This window comes from Diadema antillarum, unplaced genomic scaffold, assembly GCF_040938485.1.
Source record: "Diadema antillarum isolate AM-2024a unplaced genomic scaffold, OU_Dant_1.0 seq00000484_RagTag, whole genome shotgun sequence".
NCBI classification, from domain to species: domain Eukaryota; kingdom Metazoa; phylum Echinodermata; class Echinoidea; order Diadematoida; family Diadematidae; genus Diadema; species Diadema antillarum.
Window position 1 is genome coordinate 879 of NW_027271447.1, and position 20,305 is coordinate 21,183.

General features: G+C 40.1%; 1 protein-coding gene across 1 annotated transcript in view; it reads left to right on the forward strand.

Annotated features, from left to right (window-relative positions):
• Positions 1-3,274: 3,274 nt before the first annotated feature.
• LOC139733594 (uncharacterized) overlaps positions 3,275-20,305 on the forward strand; it is a 32,100-nt gene continuing 15,069 nt past the window's right edge. Inside the window, exons 1-5 of the mRNA XM_071644406.1 lie at positions 3,275-3,397; positions 7,393-7,453; positions 14,149-14,308; positions 16,223-16,290; positions 16,836-18,656. Of these exons, the coding sequence (XP_071500507.1) occupies positions 3,335-3,397; positions 7,393-7,453; positions 14,149-14,308; positions 16,223-16,290; positions 16,836-18,656 (2,173 nt within the window). The 5' untranslated portion in view covers positions 3,275-3,334. The remainder of the gene's footprint in view (positions 3,398-7,392; positions 7,454-14,148; positions 14,309-16,222; positions 16,291-16,835; positions 18,657-20,305) is intronic.

Consider the following 20,305-nt stretch of genomic DNA (forward strand, 5'->3'; position numbering starts at 1 on the left):
AATGCAGGCGAGACATTGCCTGGCGTTTGCCTTGTTTATATCTTTTCCCTACCTAAACGATGGTAGCGAAATTCTAACCTTTTCGCTAAGAAATTCGGGGTGTTTCATAAAGCTGTTCGTAAAGTTACGAACGACTTACGATCACGACTGGTGATCAGTTCTTGTGCTGAATTATGGAAATTCTGATAAGAAGCACATCAGAACAGATCACCAGTCGCTCATAAGTTGTTCGTAGCTTTACGAACAGCTTTATGAACCCCCCCCCCCCCCCCCCCCCCCCGGACAGGTCTTCAGTGACCTTCACGTTAATAGGGAGTTTTCGATTGGGTGAACGAGAAGGACGTGCCGCCGAGCGCAACCGTACGTCAAGGCGTCACGTCTGTACGTTGACCCGCTGCTAAAACACATTTCGATTTCGGGAGCCGGCAGGCGTCACGTCTCGTGGCGTGTGCAGGAGGCAACCTGTGCCTTGCGTGCATATATGCGGAATTTGTGACTCGTTTCAGTACTTGTAATATTCATTTTGACTTTGACTAGATGCGTATCCTGGGAGGAATTATGTGGATTTTAAAACATGATGCATGGTAAGACTACTAGGCAAATGCACTGCTGCACTAGCTAGGCCAAAAGCACCAAGATCTGTTTGCGTACAGCATTACGTGTACATGCATGTGTGGGACTACGGTAGGCAGTTGCAAAGTGCGAAACAGTGAAAACGGGCAAATAAAGTAGGTACCAGAGGCTGTAGTTTGTATGTCAGCGCTGCTGCTGTGACGTATCAAGATCATAAGCTTTCATGTAATTAGAATATAAATATTCTCTCGAAAGAAAAAGGAAAACAGGTGAACTGAGCACGTATTTCCCGAGAGTCATCGTGCTCTTTCGCACGATACCCGAGAGGAGTGTGACGTCATAGCAAGGTGGGTTGAGCGCGGCGCAACCGATTTGGGTGGACGGTGATAACCGGGGTTAACGCGTTCGAAATTTGTACGATGAGCCGAGGGTCGACGCTCGCGCATGCGCAGTACGTAAAAACTACGTCATAACAGGGTGACGCCTGGCTCAACGTGCAAATCGAAAAGTCCCTAATATTGCGGCTTAATTGCCTGTAAGTACTCTCAGGCTGGCTTCACAACAAGAAGGCTTTTTACGATTTCTAAGCTGGCTGCTCAGCACTTGTAGCAAGAATAGACGCGACGCAATGCGCAGTGCGAGACTTCACGACAGGGCGCGGCAGCGCCGTGCATGCACGCGCGCTACGTCACCTCATTGCAAGTGCACGTGCGTGCACGCCTCGCCTCGCATGCACGACGCAGCACCCTCGAATCCATCACTCTTTCAATGGATGGTAATTATAATGGGGGGAAACTTTTCAAGCTGGAATCTCTTGGAGAAAGGAAGAGAACATTGCGTCAAATCATCATTTTTTTTTTTTCATAGGAGTGTCGGATGAGGTCATCGAATAAAGCTCTCAGACTGTAACATGCAGCCATAGTTACAATGAAATTTGCTCGGTTTAGAAGGATCCAAATCTCTAAGGCCCTAAACTGGCATATCCTTGACCAACGATCATAGGACCTTGCTTTTAAATATAGGGCCTACACAAAAAGTTCACTGTTTGCTAAGGTGGCAAATAACCACTTGACCTCAGTGAGATATGTTTACGATCAATTTGTTTATGTAAGATTAAAAAAAAATTAACTTGGAAGTGAACTTAATTTTTGGTAACTGTGATGTGCATTAAAGGCCTGTCAATATTGCAGCATATAAGCGTACAATATTAGGCCCGTAGGCTCAGTGTCAACTGCACAGTGGTGGTGTCAACTTTAAATGCTGTGTTTCAACAGTAGGCCTACTATATTGTGTGGTAGTTCGTCATAATGTCCTCAATCACGTGTTCCCATTTGATTTTGAACTTTAGCTTTGCTGTTCTAGCTAGTCACAGTAGGCCGCACTCCCAAAGTCTCATGGTAGGCCCTACACATACACAGTGAATTGAATGGCACTCGGTCCACGAATACGTTGAGAAATGGCTGTATGACATCACACAAACGTACTCGGATAGGACCTTTATACTTTCCCTCTGAAAAGTAAATGTCTGGAACGAAGATCGATGACATAAATTTATATTGTTGTAGGCCTATCCTTTGCAATCGTTGATCGTATCCATGATAGGCCTACTGTATTTTTTTTTTATCATTCTTTCTTGACCCATGAATAGAAGCATAATATTGCACATTTTATAATCTTTAAATCTGTCCCAATGCCATATGCACTTTAAAGTTTGAGCGAAATGTAATCCTGATTTTTGTTGCTTTGTAAATCAGAGATTTTTAAAAAAAAAAATCAGAGAAGTAGAAGGGAATAATCTATACGCAAAAGGTAGAATTGTAAAAGTTTGGAGAGGAAGACGAAATAATAACGCATGTTTTTGAAGTTGAGCATCTTTTCATTCTGTGTATACACAAAAATGAACAAATTCTGTCTCTTCTCCAGAGGGAAAAAAAAAATCTTCAGACAGGGTTATGGCTTATAACATTATGTATTTAACAGTCTTATTTTTTTTTTTCATTGTCCTCAGTGGATAATTAAAAAGTACTATTTACCATTGGGAGCAGTGATTAAAAAAAAAATTGCAGTAAAGCCTAAAATATAAGGAGATAGCTAGTCCTATCACTATCTTCTCAATAAACCATAACTGTAGACGGTTTAGTCTAGAAATATTTTTATTATAACCATAAATCTTTTACATTTAACTACAGTCTAGGCCAAATGTTTACATTTTTGGTTCTATTCCTGACTCACATTTTAGAACTATTTTGAAGCATTGAAATAAGCTGGGTTTTTGTTTCATTTGCAAATGGTAAATTATGCCTTTAAGTTCTGTCTGTACCCAAATATTTGGAGGAAATCAAATTTACCAAATTTTTGTAGAACATGAAAGAACCTAGAACATCTAAACTCTTAACCCTAAACGTCTATTGTTCCTTTTTTGGGAGGGGCGCTTGTCCGATTCATAACTCATTTTATGTAAGAATATCCCCCTCCTCCCGAATTTCACAGATTTAACTCTGATTAAGTTACTCACTGGTTTCCCGTTTTCATACAGACCAACTTAGTACTAGTATCTAAATAGAATTTTCAACGAACGTGTCGTCAGCCAGGGGACTTATGAACTAAGTACATCGACATGTAGGCCTACATTTAAATTTTCATCTGAGTCGACGGCGGCGCGCGCGTGAGAGTTCATAATTTTTATGTTTATCCGTATAAAACCGTGCTCGCTTTAGTTGTGACGCTTGAAAGACACCATACCGGTGAACAAAATCCTCGAATGTTCAACTTTTGTCCGAGTGAGTGCGAACCTTCGTGTAAAAATGGCGTGGTAATAGCCCTGGTAAGCGTTAATTTTTATCAAGCTTTTGTGTATTGCCAATTCTGTATCCATTTTCGTATTTACTATAGTATTAGTAAACCGAATATTGTAGTGTTGCACGGACTCGAATGCCGCTTCCACCGAAATTCGACTTCGTGCAGTACGCGAACGCGCTGCGCTGCGCCGGTCCCGCGGTGTGAGTTCTTTCCTCGCAATAAACCTTCAACTGTTCAAGAGATTCACTACGCTACGAGCGCTGGAAGGCATGCATAGTTTGTGGTTTCGCGTGCTACAGTAATCCGTACATGCATATGGCTATGGTTCTATTTTATTCGAGATAAAGTGTAAATAACATACCGGTAGCTCACTTTTAAGTGCTGCTAAGAGATCAGGCAAACACGAAATTCTTTACCTCTACCCCTCCTTCATGTAAAGGCCGATTATATATTAGAGTCTATCCCGACAGCCTACGACTACGAGCCATTGCTTTCAAGTTAAAATCAGAAATGAGCCGGAAAACAGTGTCCAAAGACAAGTCAGCAATCCTTGGCTAGTAAAGATTCACATGAACTTTTTATTGAATAAGGCAACCTCACGTAAATTAACGAGCAGATAACTTTATCATGTAACGTTACACAGGGTCTACATCAACTATGGACGGGGCTCTACATGAGTATGACCCGAGTCCAAGTATAAAACATTCAATAGTAGAACCAAGAAGTCTACTTTTTTACTGTAGATTTTTATTTATTTTTCTTTTTTTTTAAAGAATCGAGTAAGTAGACTGGTCTAGAAATTCTACAGTTGTACACCATTTACATAACGCCCAACGGTTAGGCTAGTCAGTTAATCTGGCATTTATTTTAACAACTTAGATTTTGTTATCTTTACGTGTAACGTTTTCGTTACTGTGACGTTAAGATTGTTTTATTTTTTTAGATTTTACTACCTATTTGATATGACCATGGATTGTACGTACTTCACATAATAACTGTTGCATTTTAACACTTCCATAGTTCCATACAAACAATGTCACTAATGCAGAGTATTGTTAATCAATGTCAATATTATTGTATCATTCTACTTTGCTTTGGCCATTGAATAGAATAAATTAAATTAGAGTCTATTGTAGACATTGATGGATGCTTAAGTTGAACTTCCACATTATTTGGTTTCCGTGCACCCAACAAAAATGTGACAGTCGGTGTCGTCTGTCCATGCATGCAAAACCTACATAGACCAGCAAGTCTATGTAGGTGACAGAATAATCAGCATGTTGATTGCGGTCACTCACCAGGAAGAAGAAGTCTAGAAGTGGTATAAAATACAGTATTAAAATTTAGGGTTGTTATTTAACACCAAGTAATGGCAGGCCACTCAGTTGAAAAACAACAAACAATTTTCAGTGAACATTTACTATTAGATTTGACCATCACAGAGACAAATATATTACTGTATGAGCTGAAATTTTCATGTACAGATATTTTCGCGAATTGCTACTTGGAGGACATTTTCATGTGTTGTTAATTTCGCGGTTGCGAGGGTCTAACTGAACTTAGTTATTCACGCGTTTTTTCGCATGTTGTTATTTTCGCGCTTGAAAGACGATTCGCCAAATTCGCGAAAATAAAACCACCGCGAAAATTTCAGCTTGTACAGTAGTAGATACCGGTAGGCAAGTACCGGTATCCTATTACCAAACAGTATGCACACATTGAAGCGTTTTTGGAGAATACATTTTACACACATGGGACTATGCACTGTTTTCTCACAGGGGAAGCCAGTGGTGCAGAAAATTGCTAAAATGTAGTAAAAGAGTAAATATAAATTTACCTCTACAATTTGCATAAGTACTAAAAATTTGATGTTCGATAAATCCTGCAATATCACCCTGACGGAAAATACAATGTATGAATTGCCCCATATAGAGGACATTTTCATTGGTTTAGGGGCCTAATACAATTTGCATTAAAATGGACAGCTTCTGTAAGGTTTATTTGAAACAAAGATATTTAAAGAGCCTCTACGTGGCATATTTTTCAAGGAATACCATTACACTAAAATCATCGCATTCAGCATTTCCATTATCCAATAGGAGATTTTTAAGTCAAATGCATAATAATGCCTGCTTGGAGCTACTGAATAAAAATCCTTTGGTAATAAATAGTCCATATACTTCCATTTACATAATTGTCCATGAAGCATTATAACGTGTGTCTGCCCCCAAATTTTTATTTTTGGGGGGAGGAAAAAAAATCTAATCATTGCTTGTTTAAACAATTTAGGGTCATGTTATGTCTCAAAGTGTGCTGAAAGATCATATTGTATGGGGGATAATGCACAATTGAAACAGAAAATAACATGACATCCCTGAAATGGCCCCTTTTACTGTGGAAACACCCAAATACAAATGATGTGGAAAAATGCCTTTCACCAGCATTACATACCAGTACAAGAGGCAAGCACAACAATTAGTCAAAGAACAGCATGTACAATGTTTGCATAGACACACTACAAAAAAACATCTGGCAGACAAAAATTTGGAAGCATTTTTGTTTATGAATATATCAATACTTTATTCTGTATGAGAATTGGTATTCTTACAGTAATTTGTGTGTGTGTAATATGCAGATGTATGTTAATGTTGGATTCACAGGCTTTTGTTGGTTACATGTTCTCACAAATGTTACATAATTACTGTGATGTGTAGAAGGTGATTGATGATTATGTATGCCTGACAGGCATGGGGTCACTTGGCATTTTGAAAGTGTCTCTGTTTAACCCTAAAACGGTTGGGGGATGGGATTGAATCAACTCCCCCCCCCCCCCCCCCCTTATTTTTTTCCCTTTATTTTCAGGGGGGGGGGGGATAATTTTACAAGCATATGAACCCATTGAGGACGAGTCCCGAGTATACTTGGGCAAGTCTATGGGAAATGCGCATTGTAGCAAAATCAAATTGTCCTCAATGGGTTAAAGGTTTCTCCAGGCCTTTCAAGATCATTGGAGCCATGAATCTTACACATCATTTGATACAGAAATAACCACATTAGGACCTTCAGTTCTTGCGCAACGCGATATTTTACAATCATGCATGCGGCCAAAAGTGATTTTTTCCTATGTTATAACACACGAAATAGCATGTACACTAGTATGGGATGAATTGTGTATATACAATATGTATGAATCATCTGTGTATGTATGCCATATTGTTTACCAGTGAACAAATACATAAAATTATTTTTTTTAAATAAATATTCATGAAGGTCAAGGTCCTCAGCCCTATTTAGAGGCAAGAAAACAGAAAACAGATATATGAGACACAAAACACAGGGAAAAACTAAAAAGAATTCATGTAGAAGAAAATTTTAGAATAGAAAACAGAAGTTAATTTTTTTTTGTATAAACCTAATTTTAGATTCAGTGTTAGGAATGTTACAAAGAATATTTACATCAAAAGTGAGGATTCTAGGAGCTTTATTTCTGATTTAGAGGAAAGTGTATGATTTTACCCATAAATTAGCATAATTACTATAAAAAAATTTTAAAAGGATGAAAATTTTATTTATTTATTTTTTATTTTTTTAATTATTATTATTATTTTTTTTTTTTGGGGGGGGGGGTATAGTTTGATAGATTCTTTGCCTCGGGTTAACGTGTGTGCCAATTTTTTATGGCGATTGCAGGAGGGACAGCACAGCTGGGCCTCGTCTTATAAAGCCTTCAAATCAATCACAAGTCCCCAAATCAATTGCAACTTGCATTGCAGCACACACAAAACTTGTGATTGATTTCTATCACAAGTCTTTATAAGACAGGCCCCTGATCTCACCCCTCCCCCCTGGCCAATATGCTTCTGTACTTACTTTCATTTTGATCAATGAAAATGCCAGTTTCCAACAACAATGCTAACACTGATTAGAACTATGTCTTCAGAGAGTAAATATGAAGTATGCTTTTCATCATGTTTTCAAAGCAATATTAATTTGCTGCACCTTTTCTTTAATACTCTGCAGGTTGTATTGCCAGGAAACAAAGCCCCTGATCGGACAGGGCTACTGGGGACAATGCAAACAGGTATGTTGTTTTCTGTTGTTGATTGTCAGAATATTAAATCATTAGGGTTATCAAGAAAATTCTTTGATGAAAGTGCAAAGTACCTGCCGGTTGGTATACATGCAAAGCAAATGAATACTATGCCAGTTTTGTCACAATTATGTTACCATGGCAACTGCCTGAAAATGCTTAAATTATACAAGCTCATAATAATGTAGTTAACATGTACCAACATTAAAAAGGTCTTAATGCCTTTAAAAGTTAGCTCAGTACATGTACTTTGATTTCCCTCTTGCTTCATTCAGAGAAACTTTTTGTCCGTCTGTCTCAGAAATTCACTTTTACTGACCCTGCATGGAGTGTTAATTGATTTGGTTTTCTCCCACAGTCGTCAATTCCAAGGGTGCGTTCGAACGCCCTAAAGCGAACCAAAGCGAACTGATCTAAAGCGTACCGTACCGTACTTGTGCCAGTTTTGGAGCGTTCGAGCGCTCTGTTGAGAAAGCGTACCTCACGAGCTATTTTTAGAAAAGGTCACGCTTGTTTACAGCAAGAATGTCATTCACCTTGCGCTTGACCTACTTACAGTTGTCCCGAACAAAGAGAATGATGTCTTTGCATTGTGACGTATGCGCATGATACGTGCATGCTTTACAACGAACTTTTGGTACGCTTTGGTACGCTTTTGGAGCACATCGGGAAGTGGTCCACTTTTGGCTCGGTACAGTACGGTACGGTACACTTCAGGAGCGTTCGAACGCTCCTCTGGCGCTGGTACGGTACGGTACAGTTCGCTTTAGGAGAGCGCTCGAACGCACCCCTAGTTTCTTCAATTCCTTTAACCCTTTCACTATAATTCAGTTAAATCATGTAATTATCACTTCTGTGGCTATGTCAAGGCACATCATTGTATTTTCAATACAGTCAACTCCCACTATAATGAAGTCCTTGGGACCAGCTGTATTCCCTCGTTATATCAAAATTTTGTTATATAACCGAACAAAAAACAGTAAAAAAAAAACAAAGTGGGGATAATGTTTGGACCCTAATTTTTGCTTCCTTGTTTCAAATTGGAATTTTGTTATTGTTACATAGTAAACACTGTTATTATAAATTTGCAGCCACAATGAAGCATTCACAATGTAAAAATATAGGCTGCAACATTATATGCTCTATGCTCTGTATAGTTTATTTGTTCAGCTAGTACTGTAAAAGTGTATATTTTCGGTGTAGTATTTTTTCGTGCTCGGCTGGGTTAGATGAATTTCACGTGTTTTTAATTCTGCAGAATCAGGACATTAACTACAGGAATGTATTGTATGCAAAAATATTCACATGCTTTTTAGCTCACCTGAGCCGAAGGCTCAAGTGAGGTATTGCGATCACTCTTTGTCCGGCGTCCGGCGTGCGTCGTCCCGTCCTGCGTCATCCGTCGTTCGTATACTTTTCAAATTTTCATCTTCTTCTTGAGAACCCCACGACCGATTTTCACCAAACTTGGCAGGTACAGCATCCCTAGGGGGATAGGATCTCAATTTGTTCAAATGGGCACCATGGCCCACCTGGGGGACCCCAGGGGGGCCCAAACACCCTAAAATTAAGGAATCTTTAAAAATCTTCTTCTCTAGAACCAGAAGTGATAGGGCTTAGTTGATACTATGAGTAAGTACATTGATGACTGTAGTTTCAAGTTTGTTCATGGGGGAATCAGGGGTGCCCCCCTTGGGGCCTAGGGAGGGGGATGGGGAGGAGTCCTAATGGGGCCTAAATTGTACATTTTTCATCTTCACTTTGAGATTGCCATGTCTGATTTTCACCGAACTTGGTAGGTAGCATCCCTAGGGGGATAGGATCTCAATTTGTTTACATGGGCTTCATGGCCCACCTGGGGGGCCCCCAGGGGGCCCAAACCCCCTAAAATTAAGGAATCTTTAAAAATCTTCTCTAGAACCAGAAGTGATAGGGTTTAGATAATACTATGAGTTAGTACATTGATGACTGTAGTTTCACATTTGTTCATGGGGTTGGCAGAATCAGGGGTGCCCCCCTCCCCCCTTGGGACCCAGGAGAGGGGATGAGGAGAAGTCCTACAGTTGTAATGGGGCCTGAATTGTACATTCATCTTCTTCTGGAAAACCTCACGATGAATTTTGACCAAACGTAGCAGGTAACATCCCTAGGGGGATAGAATCTCAATTCCTTCAAATGGGCACCATGTCCCTCTTGGGGGCCCCTAGCCCCCCCCCCCCCCCCCCCCCCCCACACACACACACACATTAAGGAATATTTAAAATCTTCCACTCTAGAACCAGAAATGATAAGGCAAAGTTAACTCTTAATGTGCCAGGCCCAAAACCCCTAGCGTGCCAGAGGTTTTTACCTAACGCCAGAGCGTTTCGAAACTGGATTGACAATGAAATTTAAAACCGCCATATCTCTGAAACTATTGACTGTTTTGAATTGAGTTCTACACAACATATATCAAGAAATGTTTGCTCTTTCGTGTCATGCAGTCAGTTTGCCACAATATCTATCTGAATCTGAAATATTGCAGAAATATTTGATACATCAAAAAAAATTATTAGAAATTTTTGTGTAGTATGGAAAAAAAAGAGTCAGTCATGTTTTTTCTTCAATGGAACGCTCCCGTGACTCTGTGAGAAAGTTTTAGAGCAACATCTCCTCTTTCAAATAATAACAAAATTGCCTTCTAGAATTTTATGATTCCAAAGATACTAGCAGTTTATTTTGTCTTAGCAATTTCTCTTTCTGCCTCAGTAATTCATTCCCAAATCTGAGTCTTTTAGTCCCAGATCCTGTATTTGAAACTAAAGTTATTGTCCGGGGCCCTGGAATAGTGTCTTTTGTCCACCTGAGAAGGAAGAATCTGCTAATCCTCCTTTTGTCTACGCGGACAGCGGGCGGGCGTAATCTATTGAAATCGGCAGGCCTTCGTCCGCGCGCAATTCCTATGCTATCGTGGGGACGATTAGTGACGTTCACCAAAACAAAAGGATGAAAGACTTGACCGACGAACGACAGCTGACCCTCTTTGAGGGACAAAATCAAAGCAGCTTCCCGCAGGACAGCGTCCAAGCGGAACAATGCGAGTGGACCCGCATAGACAATACACGCAGAGTCAATAGCATACACACGCGTGGTTTACCTATGAGACTTTTGATCCATACACATCTCGAAGAGTGTGCGCCCGCTGCGGATTTTCCCGATGTGAAAAAAATACATCTAGCTGAAAAATCGTGAATTTACTCAAAATTTTCCAATGTAAGCATGCCCATATTTTTAGTGGAAACGATGGCTATGCTAATCAGCTACCAGTACATATCATTGGCAGTTGCTGGGTGTAACACATTACGGAACCGCAAGAACTGAAATGATCAATGCTTTTCTCGCTGTTCTTAGTCGCCGATCGGCGACCATGGCACGTCAGGTCTAAGGTCGCCGTTTGGCGACCATGGCACGTTAAGAGTTAATACCATGAGTTTGTACATTGATAACTTTAGTTCCAAGTTTGAATGTGCTCACCTAAATTTCCAGTGTTCGTAGGTAAGAGTGTGCATGAATGCATGGAAGATGAAATTGGCCTTGTGATACTCAGGTGAGCGTGTGACCCCCGGGTCTCTTGTATTTACGTGCTAGCTTCCCTGGAAGTGCAAAATGCATGAAAATTTTCACACCATAAAAATTCCTCTTTTACAGTATAACAAAATTTTGATCTAATGAAAGAAAATTGCCATCCCGAGGACTTCGTAATATTAACAGGAGTCCACTGTACCGGTGCTTTTCTAAAGGCAAGCTACCTAGTCTATGAAACGTTGGGTTGACAGGATTTGGGTTAGGTTTGTTTTTGTTCTTTTTTTCTTTGTCAAACTGGTAAAACACAAATACTTGTGATTTTGCAAATTTGGAATATAACTCTACTGTAGACATTACTTACCAAAGTCACCATGTTTTCCTCCAAGTTCATTTTAGATGTAGAGTGGTCATGAAGTCTGTGTATGAAAATGCAGTACTTTAAAAGTAGAAATTGCATGAATATTTTTGCTTCTACTGAATTATCCCTTAGATACTGCAGAATTTAAAACACTCGAAGTTCATTTTATCCGACTGAGCACAAAAAATAACTCTGAAAAATTTCAACTTTTACAGTATAGATGTATTCAACACAGACACACAATGGGCATGCACCTGCTTGCCAGAGTTGCCATGATTACAGTCTCTAGCATAATTTTGACCCTGTAGCATTTAACTTTTGTTATGCCTCTGCTGCTTAGTATTGCCAAAGACATTGCATTTTGGGGTTCTCCGTCAGTCCCTCCTGTTTTTATTTGATTTTGTGGATGGTGTAACTTATGAACAGCTTGAGATACCCAAATGAAACATGGCATACAAGTATGTATGAGTGGATGAAGCTGCTCTTGCTGTGAAACCAGAAATTTTCATGTGCATGAAACTTTTGCAAATTTCGTAGGGAGCCAAGATTCGCAATTTAAGTAAAATGCATGCCAAAGTATTTGTTCACACAATACTGTATACGCTATAATTTTCGCGTACATAAATTTTCGCAAATTGCCGCTGTCACACATTTTCGCAAGTGGTTAAATTCGCGATTGAGGGACCAGAGAAAATATGAAGTGGCAAAGAAAGTGAATTTTCAACTTACTAGCAAATAAGAATGATACTAGTTATACACTGCATGAAAAAAACTCACCAAACGCTGCGAACTAGTAAGTTAGAATTCAACATTTTTGAAGTGGTTAAGTCCATCGCGCTAGATTTCTGACGAGTGGTCCCCTTGCGATAATGGATTGGCTCTCTACAGTATTCGTAAGTAGACGTGGACGTGCGGAAACAAGCTTAGCCAGTATGGTCTGTTCGTAAAGCCATGACATAGTATACTAGTACTGAAATGTTCCTATCATCAAGGCAAGGGATTCATTTTGGAAGGTAATATTTTCGTGTGTTGTTAATTTCGCGAATAGCTCCCGACTCGCGAAATTCGCGAAAATAAAACCCCCGCGAAATATATAGCGTATACAGTATCCACTGAATGCCAGTTGCGATTCTTGAAAGTTTTGTGCCGCGACAAAGGCCTTTGGCTCTAAATCTCAAAAGATTCATGCTACAAATGTTTCTAGTTGTTAAAACATTTAAATTTGTGGATGCACGCTCTCAAGGTCAATACTGGTAGTCATACTTCAAGGACAAATTTTAAAATTTTACTATTCTTCCCATGTTTCTGCAATGCCTGAAGGTACGTGAATTCATGAAACGTAGTATATTACCCTGTATAGACTCTCCAGGGAAAATTTGGTGCTATTAGTCAAAGGTTAAAGTCAACTGACAAAGCTAAAATTTCCCTTGTTTCTCCTATCTCGGAAATAGGTCAAAATATCTCCCTGAAACTCAGAACATTATGCATATTGCCTGACAGTGATTCTTATTGGGAAGTTTTGTCATGTGGTCAATTGTGAGGTTAGAATTTGGTAAGAGTTCACTTATTTCCTCTGAAGTTAACACTATTTTCTTCGTACATTTGATATTTGTATGCATCATTGCACAACAATTCTGTATTGAAGAATCTGGTCAATGGTATCAAAGGTCAAGTCAAAACTGTTACCATAATTTCACTACTTTTTCCCATAAATATGTTGAAAATGTATTGACATGAAATTTGATGTACACACCAGATAGTAACTTTATGGAGAAAGTTGTTTGCCATGGGGTCAAAGGTCAAGGGTCAAAATTCTGTCCAGTCATGTAAAACTGTTGTCTTACATTGTCAAAATGTACTGTAGAACCAATGGAAGGATAATGTGATATAGCGGAGGCATACCAGTCACCATGTGAAAACATGATTTCAATTTTTTTCTTTTTCAGACAAAAGCAATGAAGCACTATATATCTCATTGGCCCAAAGCATAATTTCAGTTCTGGTGTATGTACCACATGGATCACAAGTTCTTCTGAAATTGTGCCCGAATATGAGCAATTTGTTCTTTTTCCTTTCCATTCTGTGCTTAAGCCACCTTTTTGCAGTCTCTTTGTGCTGACCATCCTTACATTTATTTTGTTAATTGTCAGCATGGTTGTTACCACCACAAATCGTGGTTTACTGATGGCAATGGCTGAATGAACTGAATGAATATCAATGATATGTAAACTTTGTCACTCTTTGTTTTTGGTGCAATCAGGGGGGCACTTCAAGAAGCACTCTGTCCGACAAAGTTGTCCGACAAATTTGCCCTCAGCCAATCAGATGCAAGGATTTCAGTAGCTTGTAACAGTTTGCCAGAAAAATATTCGAACAAAACGCTTCATGAAATGCCCCCCCCCCCCCCCCCCCCCCCCCCCGAAGCATACATTTTGGAATGAAGTTTCAGTCTCATGACCCAAAGAGCTGCCGGGGTAGTTGCAAAGAGCACGGAGGATCTTATGCAAAATGTTTTTGCCTTTCAGATCACTCTGCAATTTGCTTTCCAAATATTGTCTTTTATGGTTTTGATTCTTTTGTTGTTAATGTCTCTTTCCATAAAATTTTAATAATGGCGAGTGTGTGGACTTTTCCATGCCTTCTCCTTCCCCTTCTCACCTATAGAATGGAGGCTGAGAGTCAAAAGTGTAGTGCTGCAGCTTATAAAAATTTCAATTTTTTAGGTTCAATTTAAATTGATTATGTTGTCACATTTGTTTTCCAGGCCAATTAGACAGTGCCAACAACATAGGTGTTGTGACTCGCTCTCTTGCGACCCTCAACCAAGGCATAATTCACAATAAACAAGTCACTGTCCCATGCCTGGTGAAGCTGGACAGATTGTCCCCGTCTACTAAGAAGATCCGAGTGAGGTGCAGAAATGGGTGAGTTCTCGCAGCAAGCATTGTCCAGGTGTAGTCTGTGGGCTCTAAACAAAATTTGCTGATGGCCAGTGCTTTGTAGTCTGAGCATGGCAACACAGAAGTTGGGACATCTCAAATTTCCCCTGAGAAGAGATGAGTTATGGAAAGGACTTGAATTTTTCAGGGAAAAGTAGACAGGAAAAGAGAGTGAGAGAGAGGATTGTTCTGAGACAAAAAGAAACACACACAATTGAATTGCTCTGCTCTTTACCATCAGGCAGCTCAATTGAGAGGTTTCCGCACGCTCATTTGTGTCACAGCAGGGCATGCTAGCACAGAGTGTGAGACTGGGCTACCTATGCTTGTAACAATTTGTGGCCTAGAGAATAACAGGTCAAAAGACTATGTAAGATTATTGTTCATTTTGGTCATGTGTGTGAGAGATCTACAAGCACATGATATACAGATTTTCAAAGGCAAAGACTGAATTCCAAGTCTTAAATGGCCTATGATACTAACCATACTCTTCTCCAACGGCACACTTTCAAATGTTTCTGCTTTCATGCATCGTGTAGTGCTGTGCAGAGCACTACGACTGGAATGTATTCACTGATAACTGCATCTAGTTACACTGCTGCATACACCAGTACTTGAAAGGATAATGTATTTGAGGTTATATTTGAGGAAATGTTGGTATGTAATGACACCCCATGCAAAAAGGGAAAATGCACTGGTGTCGTATATGATTATTAGTAGATTTGCATGGTGGGGACAAATGTCATGTCATTTACTTGAGGTGGAGACATGGATTCTCTTAATTGAAATGCAAGTCAAAGGAAATCTTCATGATCAAATGTTGCTCACCAAATTCTTCACCTCATGCTGTATCGAGATCTGTACACTTGTACTTAAAACTGTTCTCGAAGCACCTCAATGGTGACAGAGGCATTGCTTTGAGAACAAATTTCCTTTTGTCTTTGCCTTCATGACTTGTAGCTACCACACTAACATGTACTGTAGTGACTCAAAATGACTGAAACTCATGTCATTGAATGTAATTAAGTGTGCATCATCATTTGCTTAGATTTGAGGCAAGATGAATGCAACTAGTTTCAGATAAATGAGCTGTATTTTAATCTTAGGATTAACAAGAACCAAAGGTATTCGAAATTTTTTGCGTTCAGAATTTACAAGCCATCAGAATAGCAAGCATCTCATGATAGCTCTCATGTACCGGTAATCATCTTTAGGAATCACGATTTTAGTTGTGTTTTGAGGTATGTTACCTTTCAGGTACTAGAATGTAAAAAAGAGAGCCCTGAGTTTCAGATGATAGAAAAATGTCTCTTGTCATCATATTTGTGAATCTCATTTGTAATCCTGATTCAAGTTCTGGAGGTACAGTGTACAAGCATCCTGACCTGTCAGTCAAACTCACAAACCACATATGCTCACTAGTGCAGTGCAGACCTGTAGATTGCTGTACATTTCACATGGTCTGTAGATTGAAAGTGTACATTATATGTAAATGTAGGGTCAAGTTAAGCTCCACCTCCTTGATATTTTGGACGTCAAGCCTTTCAGGCGAGAAGCGTGCTCCATGAATCAAGCAGATCAAGATTTGAAAAAACCTCTGAACTTCGATTTGCTAGTCCAGATTCTAGAAGATGATTATAAGTTGCTTGTCAGATGCAAGAAATATCTTGATTATAATCGCAATTCTTGTGATAGAGATTATAATCATGATTGCAGGAGAGATTTGTCTGCCTTTGGAAAGGGGGAGTGTTTGCATAATTAGAGTAATAATAACATGGTATGGTTAGTATAACTTACGTGTAATTACACTCCATGAATAGTGCCAAACTCAGTGATACTCGATGAACAAGCTTTATCGTTATCAAAGTGACAACTTATGTATGTTTTGTATCCTTGCAGTTATTACACTTTGGTGAAAGATAACCAGTTCTACAAGATTGAAGAAAGCAGACTCCTGAGAACTAGAAGTGAGTCCTTCTCTTTATTCCTGTTGTACGAAGATTTGTTTCTTGTGTTGCGTTGGTATGCTGTCATTATGGATTCTTGGTGAGATTACTGCAACTAAAGTATGAAACAGATTTTTACCTCACAGAAGTGATATGCATATGTGCTGTTGTTGAGTTCATCTAAACTATTATCTGGTGATCTCAGACAACATGACTCAAAATTATGTAAATCAAATTGTGAAATATCCACTTTGCCACAGGCTTCATTAACAGGTGACTGATTTTGTGAGATGAAATATTAGCCCTCGGTGCTGTGGGATGTCTACCACAAATATTGGCATCTTCTTGCACCATAACTGAGGGCGAAGGATTTCAAAAAGTTAGATTTGACACCATGCATTTTTTGAGTTATGGCTGATTGTGGGGGTTCATTAGCTGAAGGTCCATTTTCTTGTGCATTTGTTGTTAAAGTACATTCTCTCTTTTAGAATGTGTTTATGAAATAGATGGTAATTGATTTGAAGCACACACTCATTGAAACTGTACTCTTTACTTTCCCTATTCAGACCGATCCATGTCAGCCTCTGCCCTGAAGAAATTATCGAGTATGAATCGTCCGGATCCGCGAAAAGGTGGCAGATATCTGCCCTTTCAACATGGCAGAGCCAACAAGCGACCATTCGTCCCCTCACAACAAGAATACTCGAAGCAGCACCGCTATGAAGATTTTGATAGAAGCTTTTCTGGACAATCTAGAGATGTTAGGGGGGAACATGAATACAGTACTTCAAGGAATTCATGGCAAGGAAGGGGCCAGTATAGACATAGAGAAACAAGGGGACACTATGACAGGTATAGACCTGGTTATCGTGGACATAGAGCCCGAATAGCCTCTGGAGAGTTCCACAAGAGTAGAGCTTTTGGATCATCCATGGACAAGCATTGTGACAGCAGTCACAGAATGGACAATTCTCTCTCACATGGTGGATCAAACAGATCCTTTGATATTGAGCATGAGCACAAACTTGAACGGAAGAGACACTCGAGTGAGCAAAGCCATCAGCAGGAGAAACAGTCATTGGCAGCAACTTACAGGCAGAATAGTTCCAGGTCGGCTGAGCGGTCCTTAGCTCGGGACAGCTCAGACCCTATAAACTCAACAGAACAGTCTTCAAAGGATTTGAACAAGAATGCACAAAAACACAAATCTGGCACTCAGGAAGCAGAGGCTGAAACTTCTGCAGCCCTTACTGGAAGGGGGAATGTAGGTCACCAGTTTAAGACAGTAAGCCACAAAAGTGACCAGAATCCGGCCAAATTACAATCTAGCCATGAACCACCTCTTTCAGTTGAGTCAGTCAGGGATAATGACAACAGGAAGAAGGAAAGTTCAGGAGACACACTGCCAAATGGAAGTTGTAGTAATATAACAGAATCAGAGGTGAAGGTAGCGGATTCTGTGAAATGTGTAAAGAATGCACTTCCAACAAACTTAGACATTTCCAAGGAAGGAAGTATCCCACCTGGAGATTCTGCTTCTATCAGTGAAAATGTATCAGTTAATAAGAAGAAAAAGAAGTCACACGGCGTGCTGACCATGGCCCAACAAATAGAGATGTTCAAAAAAGAAAAGAAATCAACATCTGTATCGTCACTGCCTGTAAATAACCAAACAAAACTTTCATCATCATTACCCTCGAATAAAAATGATAAACTTGATCCTCATGAGCCAGGAAATCAGCCATCAGCAGGCCCAGAGACTGAAGAAAAGGTTAATGCCAATACAAAATCGGTGTCTGAGAGCACAAACAAGCACAAGGATACTGACTGTCAAGGAAGTACCAACTCTGGTGAATGCTCAGTGGTCGTTCCATCAGATTCATCTGAGAAATCAAAAAGCAGTGCAGCAAAAGGCAGCCCCAAGGTTGACAAGCAGCAGAAGATGGCTGTGAGTCCAATGAGAGATGGGAAAAGAGTGTACAGCGCCAGGAAGACCGCTCCATCGTCTGCTGTAAGCAGTACGCAACGGAAGGAGATGCTGCAAAAGCAAGCAGTGCTGAAAGCTCAGCAAGAAGCAGAAAGCAATTGCCAAAATTTGCCAGAGTACACCAAGAATGCAAGAATTGGTTCTCCGTCGGCGCCATCTGATGACAGAGAACCTACAGCTGTCATTACTACTGACAACAAGCCGGTCAGCGCTTCTGTTGTAGAGGAAGACACTGTCTCAGACATGAATGAGGACTATGCATTTACTCCTCCCAAATATGAAGATCTCATTGTCCTGTCTGACACAGAAGATGGAAGGAACAGTCCGCCATCCACAAAAAGTGGAAGTCCACCATCCACAAAAAGTGGAAGTCCACAAGGAGCAGGAGTAGCAAGTCAAGGTGAGATTTATAACTTCTTTAGGGTGCACTTTATGCAGTAGTAGTTGACATTAATTGATACAGCCTGGTTAGTGAATGGCCTGTTCCAGCTCGAGATGAGCCTCAATGTATTGTGATGTACTGTATAAGCTGTTATTTTCGCGAGGGTTTAATTTTCGTGAATTTCGCGAATCACGGCTGGATCGCAAATTTAACAACACGCGAAAATGTCTCCATGCGTCCTGTTAAATAGTGCATTAACAGAAGCATCGGCATCAGTTCGCGAAAACAACATCTCGTGAAAATGTCTATGGCCTTGTCATTCGCAAAAATATCTGTACGTGAAAATAACAGCGTATACAGTATACCAAGGCTTTTGCAAGTGGAGAACTCTATTAACAGCCAACATACACAACAGGTTTAAACAATTTAAATTTTTTTTTTCTTAATTCTATGATGTCCTTGCCCAAATATGAGAATTCTTTATATGCCTCCGCCACGAAGTGTCGCCGAAAGCATTATGTTTTCAGGTTGTCCGTCCATCCGTCCATGCATCATTTTGTCTGTCCGTTTGTCCGTCCTTCCTTTCATACGTAATAAATTTTGTAGACAGTGTAACTAAACAAACTGGGTGATTTCAAGTTCGGTGCTAGTGCTAGTGCTAGTGCTGAGATAGCACTAGCACCGGCGATAAAACCGAACTTGAAATCACGTCGGTGTTGGGAGTTGACCTCAAAATTATGACGTATTTCCGGTTGCTGGTGCTGGGCTCGGTGTTGAATGTCGTCTGCTGAACCGAGCTCCGCCGTTTGTGTTAGCGATTTACGTGCTTTTTCTCCATTAACTAACACTAGCCCCTAGGGATTATCATTTTCGTCATTTCAAGTTCGGTGCTGGTGTTAGCGTTGCCGTGCGAGACTCATATTTACGTCCATAAGTAGTTGCACGTTTTACGTGCAAAGTCTATGCTAATGCAGTGGGTCGCCCACGTAACGTAAACGAACACCATCGACATGGCTTTATAAATTTGAGCCTATGAGCAAAATAAGGATAATTGTGTTTTGAAGAAGTGATGAAATTTGTGGCATTTTAATCCATCTTCCTTGTTATATGTCTAAAACTAAGCAATTTTAGCTACATTTTTAAGTATTTGACTGTAATGACACGCCATCACTTTTTTCGTCGCGCAATTCCCGCGGAGCTCGCGGTGCTGCGATTCCAACACCTAGTGCTGGTGATCGATAATTTTGATCGGTATCGCCTCGTTAATCTGACCGTCGGTGTTGGAGCTCGATTTAACGCTGTTATTCGGGGGCTAGCACTAGCACTAGCACTAGCACCGAGCTTGAAATCACCCACTGTTTGAGCTATTCTAATGAAACTTGGCATGCATAGTATGAGTGGGCAAAGTTGTGCCTATCAAGTATTGGGTGCACATGCTCAAGGTCAGAGGTCTCAAGGTCGAATGCTCAAAGTTTTACTATTCCCCCAGTATCTATGCACTGCCAGAAGGTATTTTCTTGAAACTTAGTGTATACATGTACTACCCAACAAAGATTCTCTAGGCAGAGTTTCAGGTCATGAGGTCAAAGGTCAAGTGAAATGGTAGAATTTCACCTTTCTCTCCATATCTCGGAAATGGTTCAAGGTATCTTCGTGGAACTTAATGT